Source organism: Mus pahari, chromosome 15, assembly GCF_900095145.1.
Source record: "Mus pahari chromosome 15, PAHARI_EIJ_v1.1, whole genome shotgun sequence".
Classification (NCBI taxonomy): Eukaryota; Metazoa; Chordata; class Mammalia; order Rodentia; family Muridae; genus Mus; species Mus pahari.
Genome location: NC_034604.1, coordinates 8,116,639 through 8,144,260, shown reverse-complemented (window position 1 = coordinate 8,144,260; position 27,622 = coordinate 8,116,639). Strand labels below are relative to the sequence as shown.

The 27,622-nt window shown below is 49.3% G+C and overlaps 1 protein-coding gene across 1 annotated transcript in view; it reads right to left on the bottom strand.

Moving 5' to 3' along the window:
- Window positions 1–22,738, bottom strand: part of Cables1 (Cdk5 and Abl enzyme substrate 1) — a 110,444-nt gene extending 87,706 nt beyond the window's left edge. Inside the window, exon 1 of the mRNA XM_021214423.2 lies at window positions 21,364–22,738. Coding sequence (XP_021070082.1) covers window positions 21,364–22,094 — 731 coding nt within the window. The 5' untranslated portion in view covers window positions 22,095–22,738. The remainder of the gene's footprint in view (window positions 1–21,363) is intronic.
- Between the last annotated feature and the right edge of the window lie 4,884 nt (window positions 22,739–27,622).

Below are 27,622 nucleotides of genomic sequence, written 5' to 3'. Positions count from 1 at the left end.
TACACTCACAAGGACTCAGAAACTCCCAGCAGTACACATACAGAATGGAACACGGGATGAGCATACCATATCAGTTTGTGAATAAAACTCACCCCCCAAAAATGCACACTATCTGGTCTCGAATTTTAAAAACGAATCACTATATATACACATAATATAACTGATAGCACATGACCCATCATCCATGAGTGTACTTGTCACTGGTCACCTCTGGAGGCGGTTTAATGGGTCACCTGGTTGCCATGCATGGACCTGAAGGAAAGCTGGCCCGTTGCTAACCTGCCAAGGGAAGTTCATTCCCAACAGATGCTGTTCTGGGTGTATGAGGTAGGAAAGCTTCAGAGAGTTCAGGAGAAAGTTCCTGAAGCTATTCCACTTCCTTCCAGGAGTGTGCTGAGAGCTAACCAGGCTAACACAGAACTCGAGAAGGCAGGCATGGTGCTTAACACCTCCACTGCACTGGGGAGGCAGAGGTAGGCGGATTTCTGAGTTCGAGGCCAGCCTGGTCTACAAAGTGAGTTCCAGGACAGCCAGGGCTACACAGAGAAACCCTGTCTTGAAAAACAAAAACAAAAACAAAAACAAAAACAAAAACAAAAACAAAAACAAAAACCCTCCACCCCAGACCAGCATAATGGCCTCTCCATCTGGGGATTTTAATTTTTTTAAATGACATTTACATATTGTGTGTACTCTGTGTGTGTGTGTGTGTGTGTGTGTGTGTGTGTGTAGGCCACTTGTATGTGAAAAGGTCAGAGGACAGAGTCTAGCAATTGGTTTCATATTGTCGTATGGTTCCAGGGATTGAATTCGTGTCACTAGGCTTGGTAGTGATGTCTTTATCTGTTGAGCCATCATACCAGCCTGGCCCTGCAACTTGAGATGTATTCAACTAGCTCCCTGTGCCTCAGTTTCTCAAGAGAAGAAATATGATAATGGGACCTTCCATAAAGAAACATACCATATATACACTAATGTTTTAAAGACACACACTACATACACACCAACGGTTTAAAGCAATTGTCTCTAAATCTTGTTAAAGAAAACCTATACTAAACGAACACCCATGTTGACATGGCAAAAGGTTGTGAGAGATGTGCGTGCTCGCCCATGCGCCTTCCCTGTCTGATGAGAGCCCGGTCGCTGTGACCACGGCCTGCTTTTGGTGTAACCATCCACACCAACAAGCTGTGGTCCTACAGACTCATCCCTTCCAGCCTCAATCACGCATGCCTCCATGCCCCTGAGCCTGCAACATCTGTACAGCTATGCGCTCTCTCTGTGCCAAACGCTTGCTCCTCCCAGCCCTTAGACTTCCCCTCTTCCTCTACACGGTGACCCCAGAGTGGCTTTGTGATCCCCCTGTCTCAACTTCTAAATCCCTCCTCCCACTTGCTGCCTCTCAGAACTTCTGACTCCATTTTCAAGTCTGCTCCTAAGACTTCCTCACTACAAAGTTCCAGTGAGCCTTCCTCAGTGTCCAGGAAGTGTCTGCACAGATGGCTCTCACTCCCATGCCGACCTCAGCCCCCACCCTGCTCCTCAACAGTCACTTCTGAATCCCTTCTCCTACATAGCCACCTCGGTGCATCGGCGGTCTTGTGTATTTCTGAACTAGACCTAGAATCGTTCATATTCCTGCCCACTCCTGCTCAGCCTCCTGCTCTGCAGAGACAAGCTAAGCTTCAAGCCCATGACTCTCTCCTTGCAGCCAAAGAATGCTTCCGGGGTTGGGGCTGCAGCTCAGTTGAGAACACACTTCCCTATTAAGCATCAAGCCCTGGGTTCAATCCCAGAACCACCTAAGACTAAATATAGTGGTGCAAGCATGAAGAAGTGGAGGCTGGAGGATGCAGTTTAAGATCCTTGGCTTGAGCTTGAGGCCAGCCTGGGCTACATGACTTCAAGTTCACAGAGCTGTCTTGTCACAGCTCCCTGATGTAGTTTCCCCTCTCCCATAAATGCACTTTCTCGATGGTTACCTGGCCTGGGCACCCCTTCCTCCACTCCTCACTGGCTGCAGGCTTCCAGGAACCAAGACTCTTGTGAAAGCTCTCCGTGACTCCTCCCAGGAGAAGCAGCACCTCCTCCAAGCTTTGGCGAGTATAGCCCTTACATTTAATGTTCTTCCAGGACATTTAATGTGGGTTGTATTTGTAATTATTTATTCCTTTGTCCCCTGTGCAGGACAGCAAGATCCCTGAGGGTAAGAGCAAAGGTTTTTTTTTTTTCTTTAATGCCCTATGCCCAACCTCTGACACACATGTACAGACTCAACACATGTACCCAGAAGAAACCTATGAAGAAAATCGTCAGGTATGTGGAAGGACTTTGATTTAGCTAATGTCGGCCTCACCTTTGTTCCTGGCCTGCCAAGGTGTGAGCAAGCTGCTCCCACTGCCACAAGGGGGTGCCATGCTTGCCCCAGCCATGACCCCTGAAACTGTGCTGACAAGTCTTTTATTACCCTCGATTGTCTCTCACATGTGCTCCCTCACTGTGAGATGAGAGACACAGGGCCTAGTCCTCAGTCTGAGGTTCCTCTGTCAGTGAAAGTCCCCCCTGAATGGACCATGGCCGCAGTGGAAATGGCACTCACCTGTTTTCTGGCTCCTTGGGAGGCTAAGGGAAGACAAATCCCTTCGGGCAGCTGAGACCTCATTAAAGGCAAACATTTTGCCCTCAGGTCCCTGACTGGAACTTTGTGTTGGGTGCTGTGTTCCAGGTCAGTCACAGAAGTGGGGCAGGTGGCAGGGCTGGGGGACAGCCCTTAAGACTCGCCCCCATAGAGGGAAAATCAGTGTTCTTCAATGGAGTGACATTGAATATGTCACCCACAGTCTGGAATGGCCCATCTCAGGAGCCGACACAAACCAGATCACGCAGGTTTTCATGTCCCTTTCTTTTGTTTTTGTTGAGAGAAAACAACGACAACATGAAGTTGGGTGGGTGGGGAATGGGTGGGAGAGGGAAAATAAACTCTAGAAAGAGTTAAGGGGTGGGAAAGAATATGATAAAAATACACTGTATGAAATTCCCCAAGAAGTAAAAATAAAAAATATAAATGAATAAAGGCTCACCCTCGTGACTTTTGCCTTTCAGTTCCAGGACCTGAGGGCTCCCTAACCTCCTAACAGAGCACCATTGCCAAGGGCTGAGTGTTCACACACATGAGCCTATATGAGACATTTCACACTCAGCTCAGGGTAGTTAGGTCCTGTACAACATTACCTTGGGCATGTTCCTGACACCCAACCTCGCTGATGCTGATTTAGTGATGTATTCAACAACCTTCCAAGCAAATTCCCTGGGACACCTACCTGGCAAAGGCTGCTGCTGGGACATCACAGTCATGCACAGCAGCCGTCTATGGCTTTCTATACACGCTCTGCCCAGCCCTGTCGCTGTCACAAACAGTTTTATGAAGGACAATTCTGTGTGTGTGTGTGTGTGTGTGTGTGTGTTGCTGCATGTTATGTGTGTGCTTGTGTGTATTCATGCAGAGTGTAGCCAAGTGTGGTCACATGTGGAAGACAGAAGACGACTTCAGACATGGTCTCCTGTCTTCCACATCATCTGAGGCAGGATCTCTCTGTCATTTATAGGTGCAAAGGCCTGACCAGCGATCCAAAGGCTCCCAAGGACCTCCTGTGTCTGTCTCCCACTCTGGCTATGTGACTAGGACTGTGGACACACATCACCACCCCAGCTTCTTTTACATGTGTTCTGGGGATTTGAACTTAGGTCCTTACCCTTGTGTAGCAAGTGCTCATTGGGCCATCTCCAGCCTCTTCTTTGCCATGTCTAAAGTCAAGCTCCTAGTAATCCACCATCTACCCAATCCCTCTTTGAAAATCAGGATTCCATCAAAACCTTACTTGGACTAGTTTTCTCTTAGGTAAGAATATTTCCAAATAGCAACAGACAAGAGTTCCCTCTGGGTCTCAGAGAGAGGAAACCAGCCCAGAGCCCCGGGACAGTATAACTACGGTGGAACTGGGTAACAAATGTGTCTTTTAAAGGTAGCAAAAGAGTCAAACCTTAATTTTCTTTACATTTGTATCTTTAAATGACATAAGAATTTGAGAGAAATACAAAGCACCCTGCTGCAGCAGCAGACAAATTTTAATCTCACTGGAGCAATGCCCTTCCGTCTGGTTGAGTGTGTTAATTACTTTTTTTTAAACTTAAACAGATGTCTTTTACAAGCTTGTACAGTTGGAATCATCTGACGGATTCTATTTAACAGAGTATCTCGCACCATCGCCCCAGGCAGAATGAACAGACAGGAAGAAAGAACCTCTTGTTTGCTGATAGAAAGTATACATACTGCAGAAAAATCCCCATCTCGTGCAAGTCTGCATAAAAACCGGCACAAAAGGCCTGCGCACGAGACTGGTGGCCTTGCCTCTCAGGAAAAGAGGGGTTTTCTCCAAACAGTACTCCTGCGAGTGAGCAGCAGTTACACAGGCAGGGTAGGTCAAGGCAGTTAGTCACAGGACAGACGTCAGCAGAGGAAAAGCTCCTCACTGGTTCCTTGGACTGGAAAGTGAGAGGACCCTCGGTGGGACTTCCCAGGCTGCTCCCCTGCAGAGCGCCTTGCTGGCTTGTCCCCCGGTACAGCACTCGCAGCAGAAGTGTTGCCCTAAGGACCCATTTTGTGCCACTTGGCTGTAAGAATGGGGTCAAAGGAGAGGAGACCTGTGCTCCCAGAGCAAGGAAAAGGTCAGCAATTTCCCAAATCACTATCATAACTACAAAGGTGTAGAAATGACCGCATCCTTTGTCATACACAAAGGCTTTACACCCAGAGGATGGGTCCAGCAGATGTTGCTCTACAAACCCCACACTGTGGCTCTTTCCTCCCCATACTCTTGGGACATTAATCTGTCTTAGTAATAATGCTGGGCAGTGGGAGGGAAGGAGGGAGGGAGGGAGGAACAGAGGGAGGGAGGGAAACTGGCAGGCTAGTTAAATATAAGTATATTAAAGAGGGAGTGTTGGGGGTAGCACGGAAATGGATGGTGCTCTGTTCTGTGACCTCTTATGGTCTTGTCTTCTATTGTTTACACTTCCACGGGTCCCAGATGGGAGCCCAGCAGGTACCTGATAAATCTACTCATCTGATCAGCTGCCCATTCATTTAAAATAAAAAAAAGTGGCTGAGTCCAACCTGTGAACTGCCCTCAGCAGTCACACTGAATACATGAAGCCCGAAACAGACTTCTCAGGCTCACACGTAACCCACGTGGACCAAACCCAGGCTCACGCGCAACCCACGTGGACCAAAAGGACTGGAAGTCTTCAGACTCCTCCTTGGCGTGGTGCTGTAGAATGCCAGCAGTACTGTGCTGTTTCTGTCCTTCCGGGTGGCAGGTGAGGAACCAGGCCCATCTCTTGAGTACTAGCATATTCAGTACAGTCCTGGGCTACATTACAGGGCATCTGTGGGGTCCATTCACTCCAGTCTCACATTTAACCCTATTGGTTGGGCTCGTTGTCGTCTTTATTTTATGAATAGGGAACCAAGAATCAGAAAGATGTGCATGCGTGCGTGCGTGCGTGCGTGCAGACCTGGGGTCACAGGGTTCTAGGCGCAGGGACTTGGCACTGGACGTCGCTGATCCCCCAGCTCTGGGATCACTGCTGGCCTGGCTTTTTACACTGGTGCTGTAGATTTAATCTCAGGTCCTCCAGCATCTTCTACCAATGCACTCTTTGTGTCTTGGACCTCCCTTGCCAGCACAACATCACAGGGTGAATACTGATTGGAGCCAAGTAGTCTTTTTTTTTTTTTTCCCTCCTGTCATGACCCTCAGCTATGTGAGAGCTTTCATTCCTGGCTCCCTCTCCACAAAAGGAAGGGATTGATGAAGTCCATGGGGCTGGTGAGGGATGAATGGGATTGGATGACGCCTGCCTTTAAAAGGAAGGGAATACCTTTTCCAGCCTCTGTCCCTGACAATAACACAGCAATAAGCAGCTGAACAAATGCACTGACCCCTGATGATTCAGGCGTTCTAGGGTTAGGTATGTAGCAAGCACTGTGCCCAGTACCAAGTAAATGGGGATATCCTGTCCCTCATTACATGATGGGCATATCACACAACAGAAGTAAATCTGCAAACACAGAACTCACCAGTATCTCTTACATTAAACCCACGCCGTGTTCATGACAGGAAAGCGCAGTTGGAGTGGCAGTCAGCAAGTCACCCGTGACCCAAATGACAGAGGTGGACAAGGTGACTGCTTTCTTATCTGTTGACACCAACAAGTATATGTCCTCTCCTGGCCCTCTGTAGTCCAGTAATTTTCCTTTTCATTTTTGCATGTTTGACCATAATTTCACTGAAATGGAATGGTCTAACCATAAAGCTAGAATGTAGTTGAGTGTTGCCAAGCACAAGGAAGCTATGATGTGCCCTTGAGACATAGTGAGATCTTTATTCAGGCATGAGTCGCAGGGTCAGCATCTGTGGGCTAACCACATACCAACAGCATATATTAACTAAGGTGTTTTTGAACACATGGAGACTAGGCTATGTACTGATGGAATGATATAAGTGTGACCAGAGGTTCTCCATGTCTGAGCCCGGCTCAGTAGTCCCTCATTCCGAGTTTTCAATAGCTTTGCTTAAAAATAAATTGGAGCAGTGAGAATGCTTCGTCAGCAAGACTTTTATTCTAGAAACTCACTTGTGCAGCATGTAGATGGCTGTGAAGGAAGACAGAGCCTAGGCCCCTGGCCCCTGAGAAGGCTTCTATACACAACCTTGATGCCCTCAGCCTGCTGGGCAGCAGGCCTCGTTCTGTCTCATTCTATGGACATAGTAGTCACCATGACGTGAGCACCCACAGCCTGGCCAGGGCAGGCCACACCACAGCCCAGCTGTGATAAGTAATTGTCACTATTGACTGACTTAGTCACATGGAAACAAACACACTCACTTCTGGGTCTACCTATCAGGGCTAACAGAGGAAGGAAGTCTCACCCTGAATATGGGCAGCACCATTTCATGGGATCCCAGACTGAAAGTAAAAGAGAACGTTAAGTAGAGCCAGGAGCATCCGCTCTTCTTCATGCCTGGGGACATAACTCGACCACCTGCCTCTTGTTTCTACCTCAGTGGGAATGCATCTCCTCACACTGTAAACCCAAACAACAACCCTACCCCCACCTTCCAAGTTGCTTCTTCTCAGACAGATATTTTGTCACAGCACAGGGAAGAGAAGCTGTTTTGGTTTGATGTCTACTTAACACAAGCTAGAGTCATTTTGGAAGAAGACTCCTGGGCTGAGAAAGTTCTCTCCACCAGATTGGCCTGTGGGCAAACCTGTGGGGGCATGTTCTTATTCAATGACTGATGTGGGGGAGTCCAGCTCACCGTGGGAGGGGCCGCCCCTGGCTGGTGGCCCTGGATGCTGTAAGAAACCAGGTGTGCACGCCAGGAGAGCAAGCCAGTAAGTAAGCAGCATTCCTCCATGGCCTAAGCTCTTGTTCCTGCCTCCAGACTCCTGCCCTGGCTTTCCTCGGTGATGAACTTACAGGTTGTAAGGTGAAATCAACCCTTTCCTCCCCAAGTTAGTTGCAGTCATAGTGTTTTAAACGGCAGTAGAAACTCTGAGACTGGGACAATACACAGCTGAATGGCCAGTGTGCAATGCACCCACCACATCCTCACATGCATCTTGTTTTTTCCAGGCTGAGCCTCGGGTCCTTAGGCTGCTGGCATCCCAGCACCAGAGCCAGAGAGGACCATTTTCCCTGTTACTCAGGTGGCCCTTAACAACCATGAGGAAAGTCAGCTCAGAGAAAGTCACCTCCGAGAAAGCCCTGCAGGCACGAGGAAGCATTGTCACAACATCCACCCTTACTCTATAAGGCATTTACATCCAGCAAGAAAAGCAGCCTGCAGCATAAGAAACCACTGGAGACTAAACCCAGGGCTCAAACTAGGGAAAAGCCACTGGGCCGTGCCACGATCCTGGGATGTTGCCACATGTAGCCCACACAAGGCCCTGAAGCCCTAGACTTTGTGTTTCTCCTGTGCCAGGAGGTTCAAGAAAAGTGGAAATGGAGTGACCAGGGCTGCTGCACATGGATACACCAGACTGAACTAATCCCCAGTGAGGAGAGATGCAAATGCTAATGAAATGTCACCTCAGTCACTTCTGCCAGGGTTATAAAAAGAAACTGGAGACTTCCCCCCGGGCGTCATCTGTTAATTACCATTCACAAAAGTGCATTTTTAGAAGTCTGTAGTATGAATACTTTACCCTGGTGTGTGTGTGGGGGTGGGGAGCAGCTTCCAAAAAATATCAAACGACATTCCAAATGGCAAAGTGATTTGCTGTCCCACTCAGAGTCTCAGATGAGCCGGGGAGTCTGAAAAGGCAGGCATCTGGTACCAATTTGTGACAATATAAAAATCAATGCTCAACTCTCATATAAATATTTCCTCCCACGCCAGATTCCACCAGTCCATACACATCTTACTTGGTTCCTTGTATTTCAGTCTTGACTCTTCTTTTCCTGGCTCCAGAGAGCTGACGTTTAACATTTCTGATTCTCACACCTTTTAACCCAGCTATGCTGGCTATATTCTTTCTCTCTGTAAGGTACAGTCTACAGGATACCTGCAGATAGAACACTCCTGATGCTTCCAATCTGCCTGGCCTCTGAGAAACACCTGTGTCTGATGCAAAGAGGTGACCTCGTAAAATGTGACCTCCTTCCCCCGGCACACAAGGTGGCATCTCACCAACACAGCCTTTATCAGCCACCAGGCTGCGGAGTGACCAGATTATATTCTTAAGACAGTGTTAAGAATGCATTGGGCACCTAGGTCCTAAAGCTGAGTCCAAAACTCATTTAGATAAACTGTTCCCCATGTCAAATGGCAACAGTGCCCAGAGGGGGGAAAAGTATGGCGTTCGGAGGCAGGTGGGGTCTCAGGTGGGTCTAAGGATTTGAGAAGAAAGTCCAGCATGATTAGTTACCTCACTAATATAGCTTTGGCCCCCATAAAATCTGCAGAACATTTAAAGAGTATTTGGCCTTTACTAACCACTTGAGACTCTCAGTGAGAATTACATTCTGTGCCTCACACAGATCATGGCCATTGGATTTCAAATACACTGCTAGGAGATTTCCACACACGTGACAGGATCTCTCCCTTAACAGGTGACCAGTGAGGCTCAAGGGAATTAAGGGACTCGCCTAAAGCCACAGACCCAGGAAAAAAGCAGATGTGTGTGCTCTTTGTGTCTCAGAACCAGGGATGGCAGTTGGTTCTTTGCCGTTTTACTGGTGGTTTTATATATAATGCCTTGCTTACTGCATACTCACAGGACCCCATGAAGTTAGCGCTCAATCAGCGTAGTATTATTGTGCAAAACTGCCAATAAAACAAGGGAAAGAACCAACTGCCACCCCCCTGCTTCCCTGTACCCCATCCCCAAACCCATCTCACAGGACCCTGTATCTCTGTCCAACCTGCCTGGCTCATCCATCATGTTCATGCAGTTTGTGTGGCCATCATCTGCTGCCTAAGCTACCGAAATCCACTCTCTCTGGCCTCTGCACAGCCTTTCTGGTCTGCCTCAATCCCTCCAGTCCTGGTTTCTATGGTTTCTATGAATAATCTGATCCCACTGTGTACATAACGGCTCCTCCTGTCCTTGAGGGTCCTCCGATCTCTAATATATACGTGCACAATGGCTCCTCCTGTCTACAAGAAAGGTCCCAGTACCACTTAGTATCTACTGCCTCTTCTGTCTGTCTGTCCAAACATCCCACCCACCGCCCTGTCTGTCCTCAGACCTTTGCCCAGCAATCACTCTAGGCTAGCAGGCTCAGTCCCATCTTGTCTGTAACATGTATCAAGCCTGTAACTGTGACTATTCTCAAGATTCCTTACGTCAGTTTGGCGCTGTCAGGCACCATTCAATGGGCATTCAATCAATTCCCAGCATAGACCTTGAGCTCACCAAGTCCTCTCTAACTTTGGCCTCACCCCAGTACACTGTGTCTCTCAGGACACAAGAGATTTCTATTGAGCACACATACTACCCACTCCACTCTTGTCCTTCACTCCCCAGTCTCGGTGTCCCAGCTATCTACTCCTTTTCTTCTTTAAATGCACCTCATGGGCCCAGAACACATGATTCCCAGGCCTAGAACCTACTTTAGGCAGCATTTCATCTTTGGTTTGTGTGTAAGGGACTGTTGTTGTTCTTTAGACAAAGTCTTGCTTCCAGGCTGGCCTCTTGCTCCAGCCTTCGACATGCCAGGGTTCCTGGGCAGGGGGTCTACCACCATGCCCAGCTTTAGATGGTTCCCATTGCTTCTCAGCTTCCTCAGAGACCTTCCCGGCCACCATGTCTAACAGAGGAGTCCTTTCATGACAGCTTCCAGAGTTTGTTTTACAGGCGGTTTTATGAGTGCCTTTCTTTTGCCCATCTCCCACACTAGTGGCAAACTGTGTGTGGGGAGAGTCTCTCTGTGTCTCCAGGGTTTGGCACAAAGTAGAATGTCTTCAAGAAGTCTATTTGCATGCTTGAAACAGCAGACACAATCTTCCAGCAGAGACACCATGAAATTCCTCAGACTGCAGAGCAGGGGCAAAGAGACAGACAGGAGGTGGCAGGGGATCCAAGGTGAGAAAACCTCCATGGTGCACAGCTGGCCTCTGAAGGGGCAGAGGGCCTTGGAGCTGGGACACAGTGCTTCCCCTGACTTATGCTAGAATGCTGGCTTTTATAGAACACAGTGTCTCTAAAGCACCATGTCTAGTCACGTCTGTGAGGGTCTCTGAGAGATGACCTCAGGAGGCAAGAAGGCACTTTGGATCAATGCAACTCAGTAGCCTGTGTTTGTTCACACTTTGGGAGTCTGACCCAGAGAAGTTTATTTTAGCCATATTTAAGTACAGCACAATTTGGTGAAAACTATTCTGCTGATAATTAACCCAATCCCACGTGTACAACAAAGCATACAAAAGTCTCCCTGAGGAACAAAGTAAGCTAAATGCAGACCAGGAGTGACTACATCAAAACCCTTTGTAATGTCTATAAAGATAGGTTCTATAAATTGACTGAGAAGAACACCTTTTTGATAAAGGGGAGGGGGGGAATCCAATGCTGGGAAAGTCTTTAGCCACACAGAGCAAAAGGCAGCAGGTTGGTAAACATGCCCACGCCTAGACTTCCAGCAGACAACAGGTATTGGCTGCATGCTTTCCCTTGAAGGAACAGTCCAATGTGGCTAACATTCCAGGCTCCCCTGGAGTTTATGTGTGAGCAAAAACCTCTGTGCTCTGCTGTTAGGGAACATATTCAGAATGCTGCTCTAAAGCCTGCCGAAGATTTGACCAAAAAACTTCAATATCCAGAATGGAGTGTAGATTGTGCGCACTCTTGAGCGCTCCCATGCACAAACACACACACACACACACACACACACACACACACACACACACACGCCCCTCAAGGGCCATCTATTAAAGGTCTGTGTGCCCTGGTTACTAAAAGGCCTTTGGGTCATTTGGGATTGGAAGATTCCAAATTTGGGTCAAAGATCATTGGGTCAAATTACAGGGCACTGAGGAAGCCTGGTCTCCTCTGTTAGCACCCTTATTTCCTGGCCATGAGCTACACAGCTCTGTGCCATCACACCCTCTCACTGACAGACTGCCTGCCAGTGGCCCAAAAGTAAGTGGACCAACGGATAGTAACCTTACAGCTTCCTAAATGATGAGCCAACCTCCCCATGGCTATCAGTTACAGCAACAGAAAGCTTACTTACAGTCACAGAGCGTCTACCCATCCTGCTGGCCACAGGGAGGAAGGCTGGTACATCCATGTGGAGAACCAGCTCCTAGCTCTGACTCTAACAACTACAGTTCTGCAGGAGCAAGGTCCTGGAGGCTGGTTCCTTCCCCTAGGCACCCTAGGGGGCTTACTTCCTCCACCTTCCACAGTTGCCAGGATTCCTTAATATTCTCTGAGCATGCTAGACACATCACACCCACCTGTGTGTCTGGCCATGCTGCCATCTTCCGGTTCTGCATGCTCACATGGCTTTCTCAAGGGGAAGAGGTCTTTGCACTTGGAGTTTCTCTAATTCAGCATAACCTCACTTTAACTAATTACATCTGCAACAACCTCATTTTTGCTAAGTTGCAAATCCAAGAACAATGGCTAACTGAAGTGCTTATTTAGCATAATAAAGCAGACCTGGCTGCCAGGTTCTCCCTGCATCCCTCGGTCCCTACCTGTTACAGGGTATGTTTGGCACACCTCACCCTACTAACCTGAATTCTGTAGTCCATGTTCTACCAGCCGTGTTCAGCCTGGACTCTTTCCTCAGCCTTCTTTTTCCCTTACATCTACAATAAAAACCTTTTACCGTGCTTTCGGAGTGACTATCCTCTGACTTCATTTTTGCCTTCACTTTTCAAGAGGACCCATTCTGCAGTTCCAGGAGGCCCTAAGGCGGCGGAGCCGTTCACCCAGGTATACCCTACAAGAGCAAGAAGAAAGTGCCACAAAAGTAGGTGGCTGCTATAGAGGGCAGCGGCAGACCAAAGTCTAGCTAGTTAATGGTACCTTACAGGAGGCACGGGTGGCTCTCACAGGTGTGTCTTTGAAAAGCTTATCCTACCTATTCCTGCTCAGAAGGCTCCCTGCTACCTGTACAGTGAGATTCTCTCTGGAGGGAAGCATCCAGTGGGTGTCAAAGCTAGGTGCTCACAATGGTATCATAGTCAAACGGCAAGCCCAGCCCAAAGACCATCGGCTCCCACCTCAGGCCCCTGGGTCAGATGCCTGGACAGGGCTGATACTGAAACTGCTGCTGTCCCAGTGCCAAACACAGTACACCTTGGAGCCTCGAGCAAAGTTCTAAGGGCTTGGCTGGGGGTGCAAAGGGTCAGTGAGGAGGAACTTACAACAGGAATCAACCGAGTCACTGAGCAGCAAGGACTCCATGTGTCCTTGCTGCTGTCCTGTCCATCCCCCTAGGAGTCGTCCCACTTAGACCCTGGAAGCTAAGTCACAGCTCCAGGGCAAGAACCCAGTGTCTGCAAAGGGAGGGGGAAAGTTTGTCTCCCTAGCTTGTCTTGAGGCTGCTCAGTGGGGTGACAGGGATCTTCCTGGCAGGCATCTCCTGACTGTCCTTCACACACACAGCAAGATGGGCCATGGCACCTCCCTTGTTACCCCTCCCCCCCCTGCTGAGTCAGCCAGGGCAACAGGATGGGTCTTGCTGTATGGGATGGGGCTAGGGGGAGAAGCAGCACTCACAGGAGGGTGGTTTCCCATAAAGATTGGTCTTACTATTATGAAATTATAAATTGTAGTGACTAACCTCCCCCCCACCCCTCAGTGTCACACCCTCAGCTCCCCACCACCTTCCCAGATCTGACCAACTTCTCTACTGCTTCCTGGTAGAAAGCTGGGCGATTAGCAAGCTGTAGCCAACTTTGAATGCTTCAGGGCCCCAGGCCAATCACTCCAGCGATGGTTGGTAACAAGGTTGGCTTCATGGAAACTCTGGTGTGTCTGGCTTGTGAATTAGAGTTTTCTGGAGGAGGTTAACTGAGGAGGTAAGACCCACCCTGGATGTAGGTAGCTCCATCCCGGGGACTAGGGTCCCATACTGAATAAAAAGAGAAAAGGAAGGGGCTGAGCACCAGCACTCTTTTCTCTTTCTGATTCCTCATGCAGACACCATGTGACCAGCCAGTCACCATGCTGCCCCTGTTGTGAGGGACCACACCCCCTTTGAATCGATATCTGAAATAATCCATCTTCAAGTCCTTGTCAAACATTTAGTCACAGTGACAGGAAAACTAATATATTCCATCAGGCAGAGATCATTATCCCAATTTACAGATGAGAACACCGAGGCTTGGGGAATTCCAGTGGTGGTGAAGTTTGCTAAGTGGCAGAGCCAAGGGACTCAGAGGGTGGTCCTTCCCCTTCTCAGTTTACTCACCCACTGTGAGAGTGAAGAGGCTGAGAGGCAGAGAAGAAGGCACAGGTGCCAATGCCCTTTCTCACAGGAGGAGCTGCCTTCATGGCTTCTTGGGAAACTTTTCCAACACTCCTTGCAGCCCAGGGTCCCGTGGGCCTGCCCAAGAGGTTATCACGTGTCAATCAGCATACCTGATGCTCAGGATGCAGTCCCAAACCCTGGTGAGCAATACTCTGTCCTCTACCACACTGACTGTGACCAGCTCTGGCAGATCAGTTCTTCTGAGGTTAACAAATAGAGTGGGAATTCTGGGCAGGAATTGGGGTACACTCTACAGTACGTAATAGAAGCCCTTGTTTTGTTAAGTGACGTGACTCCAGGGGGTAAGTTTTGGATGTTTTAAAACTCCCAGATTGGAGACCAGGATGCTGACAGGACCGAACTCCCTCTCCTGCCACTTTCTGAATGCAGGCCCTTGGTGGGCTGTGGGCTGCGAACAAGTCACATTTACAATCCCTACTGGACAGAGCAAACGTTACAACCACCTCACACGGCTGTCACCCCCACTCTCTCACTGCACATCCTTCTAAAGCAGGCTGCACTGGACTCGGGACAGCTGGCTTCCTGAGTGAGGTCAGCATCTAGCAAGCCCTAGGCAGAAGGCCTACCACACCACTCCAATCTGTTCTTCATAGCTCTTGCCTACCTAGGGCTAACTCTACCATGATTGGGTACGACTAAATACTAATTCCTCCACACACGTTCACGACACTGCAATGTCAAGTGTTAAGGCTCTACACTCTATCGTCTAGAGCTTTATAAGTGTTCGTCTCTGTGGTTAAACATGCAGCAAGAAGCCCCAGGCCACACCAAGGATTGCTTCGTTCAATACAAACTGGTGTGTAATTACCCGAACTACTCACACACACAGAGGAGGGCTGGGAAACCCTAATCAATGCTATGTTCCTGGAAGTCTCAGAAAACCAAGCAAAAACAAAACCGCAGCATGGTAGTTTGTAAACAAAAAATTACCACTATGTTTGTGATTCCCACACAGTACAGAGCACTGCACAAGAGATTCTAGCTTCAGTATCTGAAACGATTTTGTGGGTTTAAAAAATATATTTAAAACTTTGAAGTCAGGGGTGTGCATAGTTGGGGGTGGTACAGGTTTCCAAAGAGGCCAAAAGATGGGTGTTAGATCCTTGGATCTGAGATGATCGGCAGTTATGAACAGTCCAGTATAGATGCCGGGATCAACTCGGGTCCTCTGTAGGAGCAGTCAATGCTCTGAACCACTGAGCCATCTCTCCAGCCCTGAAAGGTTTGTTTTAAAATTTGCCATAGACCAAAACTCATACGATGGGGGTTAGCTTATGTTTTCTCTGTGGTGCTGGGGAATGGGACTCGGGGCTTCCTGTATGCTAGGCAAAAACCCTGTCAACTGAGCTACAGCCACAGCCCTTGTATTTGGAAGCAGAAAGCAGGGAGTAATCCTGGGAACCCTGATATCATCTCCCAGGGCAGATTCTTTGCCCCGCCCCAGGCATTTTTGACGAACAGTCTCGATATGTAGCCCAAACTGAAAGGGATCCTCTTGGAAAATACCGTGTCAGCCAGGATGGAGCCAACTTGGGCAGAGCAGAGCCTGGAGCCCCTGCACACCTGGGCACTGAGTACATCAGGCATCCAGTGTCTGTTACAGCTCCCCAAGTCTGCCCTCTGAGCACTGAGACCCAGCACGGCACTATAAAGACAAAATGTCCAAACAAAGGCCCAGGAAGGCAGCAGGGTGATCAGGCTAAAGAGAACAGCAGGGATGGAGAGCAGAGCTGGTCTCACCCACGAGACTGTGACAACATGAAGGGACAGTATCATGGAGTGAGGGCAGTAAAGGGGGTCCCACATAGGTACCCATGGGATATCACTACTGTGGTCACAGAAAGCCCTGCTTCCCTGGCCCACAGAGATCCGCCTTAGATGATACAAAGGTGGGAATCTAAGGAAAGAAAGCCGCGTGGGTGGTGACCTTTGAGGTCACCAAGTTAGCTTCTGAGGGCTGGAGTCAGTGAAAGAAACTGTAACACTGAGCTGTGAAGGCACCAGCAGATTCCCAGGACCTTAAAACCACATCCCACATACGGGCTGAGGGACCTCAGGCAAGCCACTTAACCTCTCTACACCTTAGGACGGGACTGATACACTGTCTCAGGACCGTCATAAACAGGACTCACTGAAGTCTCAAAATGCATTACCTGTGTGTTAAGTAACAACACGGTGTTCAAGGTCCAGTCCCAGGACTCACACGGAGGGTGAAAAGTTTCCCTGCCAGGTGGGAGCACAAGCCAAGAACTCATCTATCATCCATCCCCGCTAGATCCAGGCTAACTTGTACCACTCACCACAGCAAGGGATCCAGTGTCATGTCTATACCTCCTGTGTTCAGCACAGTGAAGCTTTATAACTGAAACTCACCTCAGTCAGCGTTGGTTGGATGAATACACAACACAGGGCACCCCCACCCATTACTAGAATTTCTTCTACATACATATCAAAGAAATGAAGCATCTAAGGTTGTGGTAGGTCTGAGTGGCTACGCCTGCAATCCACATCTGTCTACAAAAGCACTTTATAAATGGGTCCCCTGGCAGTCAAGGTTACTTCAGCCCATTTCCTTGATGGGGAGGGGTGTTGGCCGGGAATGGCCACCTTAGGCAGGCCAAGGCTTCCTGCTTAGATGGCCTCCCTCCTGAAGTCTAAAGTCCAGTGGGACCCCCCAGTTTTTCAGGTGGCAGAGCTGAAGGCCGTACCTGCCCATAATCTCAGCATTTAAGAGTTGGGAATTGGGAGAGGCAGAAACTCAAGGCCAAGCAAGTTGTGGGCTGCTTATAATCTTACTCCCAGTGATCGGCTCACTGGCTCGCCCATTCATTCACGCCCGGTTCCCAAGCAAGTCCATAAACATTCACCACCTCTTTGCATCTAATTCTACAATTAAATTATCCTATGCCCCCAAGCCAGACACACCCTAGCCCTACCCAGCAGACCACAGGGCTGACTAGAATACTAGCCCTGAACTGGTAGGCTCATTTATCCTAAGCCTTTAATACCAGGGGAAAACAGGCTGAGAGCCCAGAATTCTCAAAGCTGGTCCGGGATCAGGGAATCAGTTCACACTGTCTCTTTTTATTCTGCCTGTAAGGCCCACTATCAGCAGCCACTCCTCACCTAAGTCCCGGGTGAGGTGATCATCAGCTTCTGAAGTAGCTGATGGGTAGACAAGGCACAGCCCAAAGTGGCTTCGGCATCTCTCCCAGTGTGGCCTCGCAGTCTTCGGAAACACCCTGCATGGAGCCTGGCTCTGCCCCTAGAGCTCTCAGCTCTGGATCCTGAAACTCATGTTGCTGGAAACAAGGCTCAGAGGTAACCTGGGGTTGCTGACTGCTGGGGAAATCAGTCCGGAAGCGAGGCAGTGACACAGCTAGGGAAGAAGGACCATCTCCCCTCACAGGCTCTGGCTCTCAACTCCTGGGTTTTTCCTTTGCAATAAATCCTCAGTGATTACAGTTTATAGCAGCACGAGCCAGGTTTCCACACTGAGGCAGGAGCCGCAGAGGGAGGACACAGAAACCCCTAAGTGACCAGGAGAAGCAATCTGCCAAGAGCCTGGGCTCTTCCCTGAAGGACTGGGTGATCCTGAGCAAGTGACTTAACTCCCAGAAGTCCTCAGACCTGGCCTCTTTCCACAGCAACTTCCTCTTCTCTTCACAAGGCTGGTTAGTTGTTTAGAAGGGACTGCTAGCTTTTGTTTAGGGCAATATGTAGCCCTGGCTGGCCTTGATCCTCCTGCCTATGTGTCCAGACTGCTAGGATTGCAGACAAAGGCTGCCAGGCTGGACCACCTGCTTTTTAAATAGATCCCAGGGGGGTGCTAACTACATTAACATCTGACAGCCCTGACCCTGACCTTTAGAAGTCAATACATTTTAACATTCAGAAAGTTAAGTACAGCCAAGGCATTTGCAAGGGCTGAAACCACAGGTGGACTAGCTCAAGAGGAAAGTGACTCAGAGAGGCTGATTGACCTGCCCAGGGTGACAGCTTTCATGGAGCCACAAGCATCCAGGACATGGGTCTTTGTCCAATGGCCTCCATCCACCACAGACCCGACCCTGGCGCACTATACTAACTCAGGTGTTATTTTTGAACAGTCCTCTGTCACTGCAGCCGTTCTGGCTGGCTCTCACACCTGAGCTCTTCTGCGCTGCTGGGTGGCTGTCTGCCAGTCAGAAGATCCTGGCAGCGGAGCCAGAGTTATGCCAGCTGTGGTCTGGTGTTTCTGTTTAAGTAAAAGAAGCTGTAAAAATTTCAAAATCTGCTCCCTTTTGCCTATTAACACCCTGCCCGTGTGGGACTCACTGCACCAGCAGAGAGGAAACAGGCAGGGTGTAAAGTTTAATGGCAGTTGGTGGCTTCCCCAGGCCTGTGTGACGCACCTTCACAAAGGCTGGCAGGATCCTGGGAGCCCTGGAAATTCTGACTGAGAATGGAGCCTAGGGCGCAGTAATGGAGTTGGAGGATCGAAAAGGGAAGAAAAATGGCAGAGACCATCAGGAAAGAGCTACAGATGGGATAACTGGCCTCCTGTGTTCCCGACCAATGGCAAGGCAGTGAGAGGTCTGAAGGGGAAGAGTCACAGGGGAATGGCCAAGTTCAGTCCCAGGCTGCGCATGGTCAAGGTGCCTCTCAGTATCGAGTCCAGTCTGAGTACCTGAGACAGTACCTCAATCGCTCTGAGCCCTGGAGTCTGCCTGTCTGTGAAAGAATCCACACCAGGGCAGTTGTGAGGCATGCCTTTGGTGTCCAGTGTCCATGTACAGAGATTCATGGTTACTGAGCATGTACCATAAGCTCCCACCACGGAACTGCTCCTGCCTGTTGCAGCTCAAACACTGGACGGCAAAGCAATCCATTCTAATTGGTGTAAGAGTCTGGGGTTACAGCTGAGTGGTGGTGGTGGGGGGGGGGCTTCTCTGGCACATGGAAGCATCTGGGCTCCATCCCCAGGATCTTAGACATCCAGAAGGAAGGAACCAGAAAGAGTTTTAACAGTCCAGGCCTTGAAGTTGTGATATTTACCTATTTATTTATTTTTGTATATCCATGACAAACTCAGTATAGGAAACCTTAAATTCACTAGAAAAAAGGTAGATTTGTGGCTCACCATGGCAGTTCCTGCCAGTCACCTGGGACACTGCCTTTTACGCTCTCCACGATGGTCCAGAGCCCGCAAGCAGAAGCAAAGAGGCTTCAAAGAATTTCTTTCAGAGCCGGGAAAGAATCCACAGAAACCAACTTGATTGGCAGCTCACATGTTTGTTTGTTGTTTCTTTGTTTTGTTTTGTTTTGGTTTTGATTTTTGTAAAGCAGCTTACGGAGAGAGCTCCAAGGGCCACTGGGCTTCAGAAGGCCCCCACACCAGGAAGATGACGGGCAGGGGAGGCCACACCTGGGATGTAGGTGACTGTAAACAGGAGAAAATGCTGTTCCGGGATCATAAAGTAACACACCTCAGGCAAAGGTCTCCCTGGCCACACTGACCACGCTCAAGCCATTTTAACCTTTCCTCTGCCCCTCTATTAAGAACTGCCAAAGGTGATGGTGCACGCCTTTAACACCAGCACTTGGAAGGCAGAGACAGGAGGATCTCCGAGTTTGAGGCCAGCCTGGTCTACAGAGTGAATTCCAGGACAGCCAGGGCTATACAGAGAGAGCCTGTCTGGCAAAAAGCAAAAACAAGAATTGAAAAAACAAACAACCTGCCAAAAAGCATACCTATCAGGGTTCCACAGACAGGCTGTTGAGAAATACTTTGCTTTATATGACTGTCGTCCGGCAAGGATACATCTTTGAGACTAGCACATCCCAAGGTGTGTTTGGACAAAAAGGATCAGTAAACCATCCCAAGGGTTCCCAGAGCTATGATGAGCAAGTTAAAGCTCTGGATGTCTTTTAACACAGAAATGCTAGATGCTCCACACCTCCTGAGTGAGTTTCCTGGAGGACATCCTATTTCCAGTGCATCGGCCCTCCAGGAGACGCACTGGCTTAGCACAGCACCAGTTTATTACAATGCCTATCATAACCCTATGCTGGCCTCCAGGGTGTGTGGTAAGGTCGTTCGGCTGGCCCAGGGCTGCCCATTCACCACGGGGAGAAGCATACTGTGACAAGAAACACCAGAGCAGGATGGTTGTACTCAGCATCTCTAACTCATCGGCGCAGTCAGGAGGCGGCTTCCCCAGACTCCACACCCCTGCCCACCACCCATGCACACTTGAACTATAACATTCTGCGGTGGCACGGGTCTAATTTCATGTGCTGGGAAGCTAGCAAACCTGTGTAAACCCGGCTGGTCCTTCTGTTATTTCATTAACCAAACAAGTTTTCCAACGGGCCTCAGGGAGCTACACAGGTAAGCGATGGCAAGAGGCTGCCCCCCACGCCCCCACCTAATGCCCACAGAACAAAGGCCAGGCCCCATCCCTTTAGAGGAAAGAGGTTTTGGTTCCCTAAGTTAATGATAATTAACTAAGGTAGCCAGTGCTATAATTTCTCAGGAGGCTTTATTAACTAAAGAGGAAGGACTCCCGCCACAGGCCTGCAGAGCCCCAGCCTGTAGGTAGTCTCACTACCCCACACAGCACCAAAGCCACTGTCCTAGCAAATAGCATATAGCATATAGCTATTTCTCCAATAAGCATATCTCGCGTTTTTGCTAAGATATTCAAACCCGCAGATAACGCGCACAAGCGTACAATAAGCGTCTCACGCCAGTTTTCTCGGAATGGAAAAGTCTTAGGCCACATTTCCTCTCTGTCCCCACACCCTGAGCCTGAACCAAGGAAATGCAAAAAAAAAAAAAAAAAAAAAAACTTTCCATTTCTTAGGAAAACATGATTTCCCGGGCTCCACAAACTTTCCAGAGGGGTTCCCACGTGTCTGTTACTAGTTGGGGCTCCTGAGCGCCGCCTGCCCCGGCCCCACCCACTGCACCCGGCGGCCGTTCGCCCGGAGCTGGGGACGCGCCTCCGGGTCTGGACGGGTTTTCAGGAAGCTGGTGATTTCCTCGCACCGCTTTTTAACCGCTTCTTCCAACTCCCAACTCCCTGGCCAAAGGAAGAGTATGGTGCGGCCGCTCTGCTAGTGCCGGGCTAGTCCTGCACACTCCCTGGGCCTCTTCCCCTTTCAGATGCCCTGGTGGTTTGGGATTGTGCCCAAGAGCCCGGGATCTAGCCAGGGGTAGGAAGGTGGGAGCGACCTCAGTGAGGTTCCTGTCGTCCGGACACAGCAAAGCTAGGCGTGCGTGTGTCCACGATACTCACCGGGACCTCTGCAGCTGCTCCAAGGCGCTGGTGCTGCCGCCCTGGCCTGACTGCTCCAAGGCGCAGTAGTTCTGCGAGTTCTGCCTGGAGAAGGCGATGGGCAGGATTCCCTGAGTGAACGAGTTGAGGCGGCCCCGACTGCCGCTCGTACTCCCGGGGGTCCCGGAGCCCAAAAAGCTGGCCGATGGCACCTGCACATTGGTGAAGGCATCGTCCTCCTCCAGCTCCTCCTGTCCGGCGCCTCCCGGACCGTCAGACAACTGCAGCTGAGCACCGGTGACAGCTGGAGCTGAACGGGGCGGCTGAGATGGCTCTCCCAACACCCGGGGGACCAGAGACGGCGGCAGCAGGCAAGGGCTGGAACGGGAGCCAGAGGTCCACGGCGCGGCCGCGGTGCCCGGTGCCGAGAACGCGTTGCAGCCGGCGGCCAGCAGGCTGAGCCGAGCCCTTGTTCCCGGCTTGGTCCCGCCGCCCTCCTCGCCGCCGCCCCACTCGTGGTCCTGCAGGGGAGGCCGTCCGTCTAGAGAAATGTTGGTGAGGAAGGACAGGGCAGCCTGGCGGCGCCGCGGGTCCATGCGCGGCTTACGAAGAGGTTCGGGCGGCGCGGTGGCCGGAGGCGGCGGCGGCTGCTGCACCCCGCTGGTGGCCGCGGCGTCCGTGCTGCCGCCGCGACTGCTGCTGCTGCTGCTGCTGCAGGCGGCCGTGCCCGCGGTGGCGGTCGCCGCCGCCATTGTGTCCGTCTGGGGCGTCAGCTCCCCGGTACCCGAGAAGCGAGTGGCGGGTGCCGAGTGCTAAGCGGCGGCCGCGAGCCCCGGCGACCCGGGCTGGGCAGGGCACGGGGCGCGGGCGGTGTGCGAGGCGGTCCTGCCCTCCCGCGGGCGGGCCATGCTCGGCCCTAGGCGCTCGGGCGCCGCTGAGAGCCACACGCGCCTGGCTCGCCCTCCGCGTCCCGGACCCACGCGCGCCTGGCCGACCCTCCGTGCCGCGCGATCACGGGCTCCTGGCCGGGCGGTCGGTATTTATAAGTGCGCGCGCCCCGCGCTCGCGCTCCGGAGCGCTCTTTGCAATAACACAGTATCACGTGTGGGGAATGAGACCTGGGAGGAAAACAAAGCCGCAGGCGGAGGCCGCAGCGGCGGGAGGCGACCGCGCAGGAGGCGGTGAAAGAGGAGGAGGGAAGTAGAGCCCGGCGCGTGGCAGGGCGGGGGCTCACCGGGCCGGTCCCCACGGTTCCAGCTATTCCCGGGGCACGCGGAAGCCAGGTGCTGGAGGCGAGCACGTCACCCCTGTACGTTCGGGCGGAGAACCGCGGGTGTCTGTAGAGCCCGGTGAGCCTCAGCCCAGGCTTGTGCTCCTGGAAGAGTTATGGGGCGATCACCTGGAACCTTTGCATCCGACCCAATAACCAAATTTGGTGTTACCCGTGGGCCTGGACACACCGGTTCTTGTTAACAGATACACCTTCCTATGTAGACATCCCCACCGAACGTGTTGCTAATCACTGGGATGTGACACCACTATTTCGCAGACCCAGGGGGAGACTGCCAATATAAGTGTAAAGGAGCCCACCTAGTTGCCTGGGTGTGTGAGCACCTCCTAAGTGGTCCAGCTGATTAATATACACATCCCTGGTGCTCTTAGCAAAGGACAGACGGCATTTTTCCTGAAAATATAATGGATTTTCTGTGAAGATCTGAGCAGGTTAGAATAATCTTACACTCAAATGCCTGCAAGTCTTTTATTCCTCTATAAACGGGGACTGATAGTCCCATTTGTTTTGTCAACGTCTATTTGGCCCCTGGTTTTATGTTCCAGAAAGATGGGTTCCTGCCTAGGGACACAGTGACTCTGGGTGTAGGAAGGCCCACCCCCCAACCCCAACAAATGGTTTTAGGAAGAGCAACTGCGGGGCTACCCAGCCACTTTCCAAAGACCCCTGCTGAGTTCTCTAAGGCGTGGGTGACTTATTAAATACTGTATAGAACAATTGTCGCCCTGAATTTCTGCGACACCTAAGAAGCCCTGCTAAGGCTTTTCTAAGGGAGAAGCAAAGTGTTTAAGATGAACGGATTAATTTAATTAGAGGTTTAAATTTAGCCTTGGAGCTAATGGGTAATTCTACATTGAAATTCCACTCCTTTTCAAGTTCAGCAGAGTAAATTATGTAGTTGAGAGCAAGCATACACGGCTTGGAGATGTGCAGCCAGCCCAGAGTCAGAGATAGGCGGGGTTTGAGTTACATGTACAGGGACAAACAGGTCTCATGGCTGTTTGTATAAATAATTGTTTATATTTAATTCTGGGCCATATTAGGCCTTATGAAAAAGCAGAGGCCTGTCTGCTGCAGACTCAGTAGTGACCAACTGAATTTCATTCGGGTTTTAATACTTTAACTACCTTGAAACTTCAAGTCACTTTATTACAATTGACTGAATTTACCTGATCGCTGACCTAGCTTGTTTTTTTTAAATAATGTTAAGTGAGACTACAATTCTGCTCCTGTAAAAGAATACACACACACACACACACACACACACACACATATATATATATATATATATATATATATATACACACTATTTTTATGACACCCCTCTAATAAATGATGTTTTAAACAAACACGAGTGGGAAATCACTAACAATCTTATCATCTATGGTAATATTTTTATTTCTATCTTGAAATATCAAGAAAAGAACAGTGACAACCAGTCTTTGTACTATAAAATATATAGAGAAATATAATATAAATAAGCATTATTATAATATATAACATGTTATATAATACATATTTCGTATGTTCACAAAATCTTTTCCTTTTGGGGGGCAGTATTGAGGACTCAGGGTTGAGTGACTCCTAGGCAAGTCCTCCGTCACTGAGCTGTCCACCAGCTCTCTTTTCTTGTTCTTAAATTTTGAGCCCAGGCATCTGTAGTCTCAAGTGGCCCTGAACTCACTTTGTAGTATAGGCAAGCCTTAAACTTATGAGCCTCCAGCCTCACTTCTCAGACAGCTAGGATTACAGGCATATCATACAATATCCCAGTCTATCATACAATGTTAACTTTTTAAAGTTTAAACAGTTTCTGGGGTAGATGATCTCCCCTGTTTTAAGGCCTTCCACCCAGAGAAGATCTAACCCGCTTCCTCAGATTCTTGCTGGGTTTTAGTGTCTTTTCAGCAAATCCATATGTTTGACATATATATGCTTACTTTAAGTTTCAAGTAGGCAGATCGATTTCAAGTGTTTATTAAAACATCAAAGAGGAATCAATGTCTAATTAACCTCCGGGACTCTATGATCCCACAGTGAGGGACCTGAGAGATGATTTATTGCTCCCCAACTGTGTCAGCCACTGCATACTTTACCACCCTGGGTAGTGGTGAAAGGGCATTGTCATTAATATTTTAAAGATTAGTCACAGAAAAATTGAATAAATAAATAGCTCTCAGTGGCTGGGCCCCCATACAGATTCCAGTGGCACCACGGCTCATGCACTCTCCTGCGCCCCCTGCTGGTAAAATTATTTTATAGGCAGGTGAGGCTCCACTTTTCATCTCCCTCATCCCGTAGAGTCATCTCCCTCATCCCATAGAGTCAGCTAGAATGGCAGGCCACTTAACTCCTCTGAACTCATTTTCTCTATGGGTTGCACTCGTTTCTAGAGGAACCTGTTCAAGAGACATCTGATAATCCCTCAATGCGCTTTAAAAACTGCCAGGTGTCATTAACATGGCCCAAAGGAGCTCTTAATTTGAAGTGAGACCTGTGTGGAAGGCAACAAGACCAGAAGTTGAGCTAACCTGGGAGGTTGCTGTTCTCTGGGTCCCCAAGGTCCATGTGATAAGTGCCTGTTCCTCATGTAGGTATGCGTCAGAGGTGGGCACTGATGAGAGGCAGTTAGGTCATTGAGCATCCGAAGACTGGGATTCTGGGGCCACTTGCTGTTCTTTTTAGCATCCCAGCCTTGAGGTGGGTGGCTTAGGACATCTCATTCCCAACCACACTGTACTGCTTCATCATGGCTCCAAAAGATTTTGGGGCAACCATTTATGACAGAAAGCTCCAAAATGATGGGCTAAAATAATCCATTCTCTTTAAATATATTTTAATATCTCATTTTGCTTGTGTGTTTGTCATGGAGCATGTATGGAAGTCAGAGGACAGCCCTAGGGAGTTGTTTTTCCACTATGTGGTTTGGGGCATTAAATTCAAGATATCAGGCTTGGTAGCTGGAGCCTTTATCTGCTGAGCCCCCTTTCCCAACCCTTTTTTTCTATAAGTTAATTTGCTCAAGCATTTGTAAGAGAAGTAAGTCCTGAACAACACAATTTTGCACTTAAATTTTTTGTGTATTGTAGCCATATGGGACTAGAAAATGAAATGCAGTTCTCCCTGCAACCCACTCCCATTTTCACCTTTGGAAGTGTTACCACGCTGAGGAGAAAGGTTTCCTCAGTAGAAGTGTTATGGCTCTGAGGGCAAAGGTATTCTGCCAGTCAGGAGCCAAGGAGACCACAAAGTCACACTGCACAACCAACCTTACAAAAGAGATTTACTGGGAAAGACACAAGAGGGTAGCTGCCTCTCCTCAGGAGAGAAGCAGCAGGGCCTGAGCAGAAGACAGGCTTATAGAAGGTTTCCTGAGTGAGGAGATTTCCAGGGTGGGGATTTCCAGGGTGGGGATTGGTAGGATTTTAAGTCCTGAGCTTTGGGTAAGTCAAAAAATTTATGGGATTTCAAACTCAGGAATTGGTGGGTTTTCTTTCTTTTTTTTTTTTTTAATTTATTTATTATATGTAAGTACACTGTAGCTGTCTTCAGACACTCCAGAAGAGGGAGTCAGGTCTCATTAAGGATGGTTGTGAGCCACCATGTGGTTGCTGGGATTTGAACTCTGCTTGGTGGGTTTTCAATCTCAGACGTGTTCTCTGACCTTTTATATGACCACCTTCATATTACACCTTTCAGATTCCAAGTCTGGAAACTTCCATTGCTTCCAGGGACCCAAAATGCGTGCACTGTTTAGATCAACAAATTCAGTACCTACCTGGGCTTTTACAAAAGAGAATGTACATAAAATTTCTGGTCCTTAAAAATAATACCATGAAGCAACAAGTCTGGAAATTAGCTTTGGAATGGTAGGGACATCACTCAGAAGTTGACATAGGAGAAATAAGCATTAGACTCGGAAAACCAGGCTCCAGTGCCAGCTCCCATCCTTACATGCAGCTCCGGCTTGGGTAAGTGCTCAGTTCCATGTCTCGGTGTTCTGGTGTATTAACATGGGATTGGTGGTATTTACTCCACAGGGTTGTGAGCATTGCTGGTGATGTAAGTTATGTAACCAGCATCCGTCTGTCTAGCACTCACAGGCAGCTATTTTTAGAAAAATACAAAATACAGGAACAGAACAGAAGAAGGTCCATACACTTTAGGCCTTAGTTGTTTGTGGTTTTCCTCGTGTAGGCAGGACTGTAAGAACCCTGCTCATCAGCTCTAGTTCGGATCAAGTTATGTTACTGTGTGTTCTGCCAAAGTGGAGGCTGCCTCCTGTTGCTGGGACACACACCTGAGCAGTGGGACTGAGATAGAGAGAGGCCTGGTGCCCGAAGCCTGTTTTCCTGTATGCGGTGAAAATGAGAGCTTCTAAGACAGAGAGGGGAACTACCTAGGAGGTGGTCCCAAGGCTCTGATGCATCTGGAAGCTGACCTTGCTTGAATACATGTTACCTCTGCTGACTAGAGAATAACAGAGAGAACAGACAGGGGCCTGGCTTCTGCTTCCCTTTTAGCAATTTGACAGTAATATCTTTGTTTATCTCCTTGATTTTCCTTAGGACTTCTGGGATGTGATATAACATTTGAATAAAATCAGAAGCTGAGGGATATTAAATGGAAAAATAAGCTTATTGAGCAATATACAGCCCCATAAAGTAACTTATAAAATGTGGCTTGTAGCTCTCATCCCCACATTTCCTAAATGCTGTCCACTCCAGCATCTCCAGTGGATTCTGTGACTTCCAGAGGTGGTGAGAAGTGGACATGTTCTGCAGCTTCAAGCCAGGAAGGCAATGGTAGTATTTGCACTACTATGTAGTAAGTATTACAGAGAAAAGGGGGCAAGGAAACAGGAAATGAAAAGCTCCAGCCCCCCCCCCCCAATATATCCTAGAACAACAGTTACTCAGTCTCTGCTCCCAAGGACAGGGCTGCTTCCTCCTCCTCCTCCTCCTCCTCCTCCTCCTCCTCCTCCTCCTC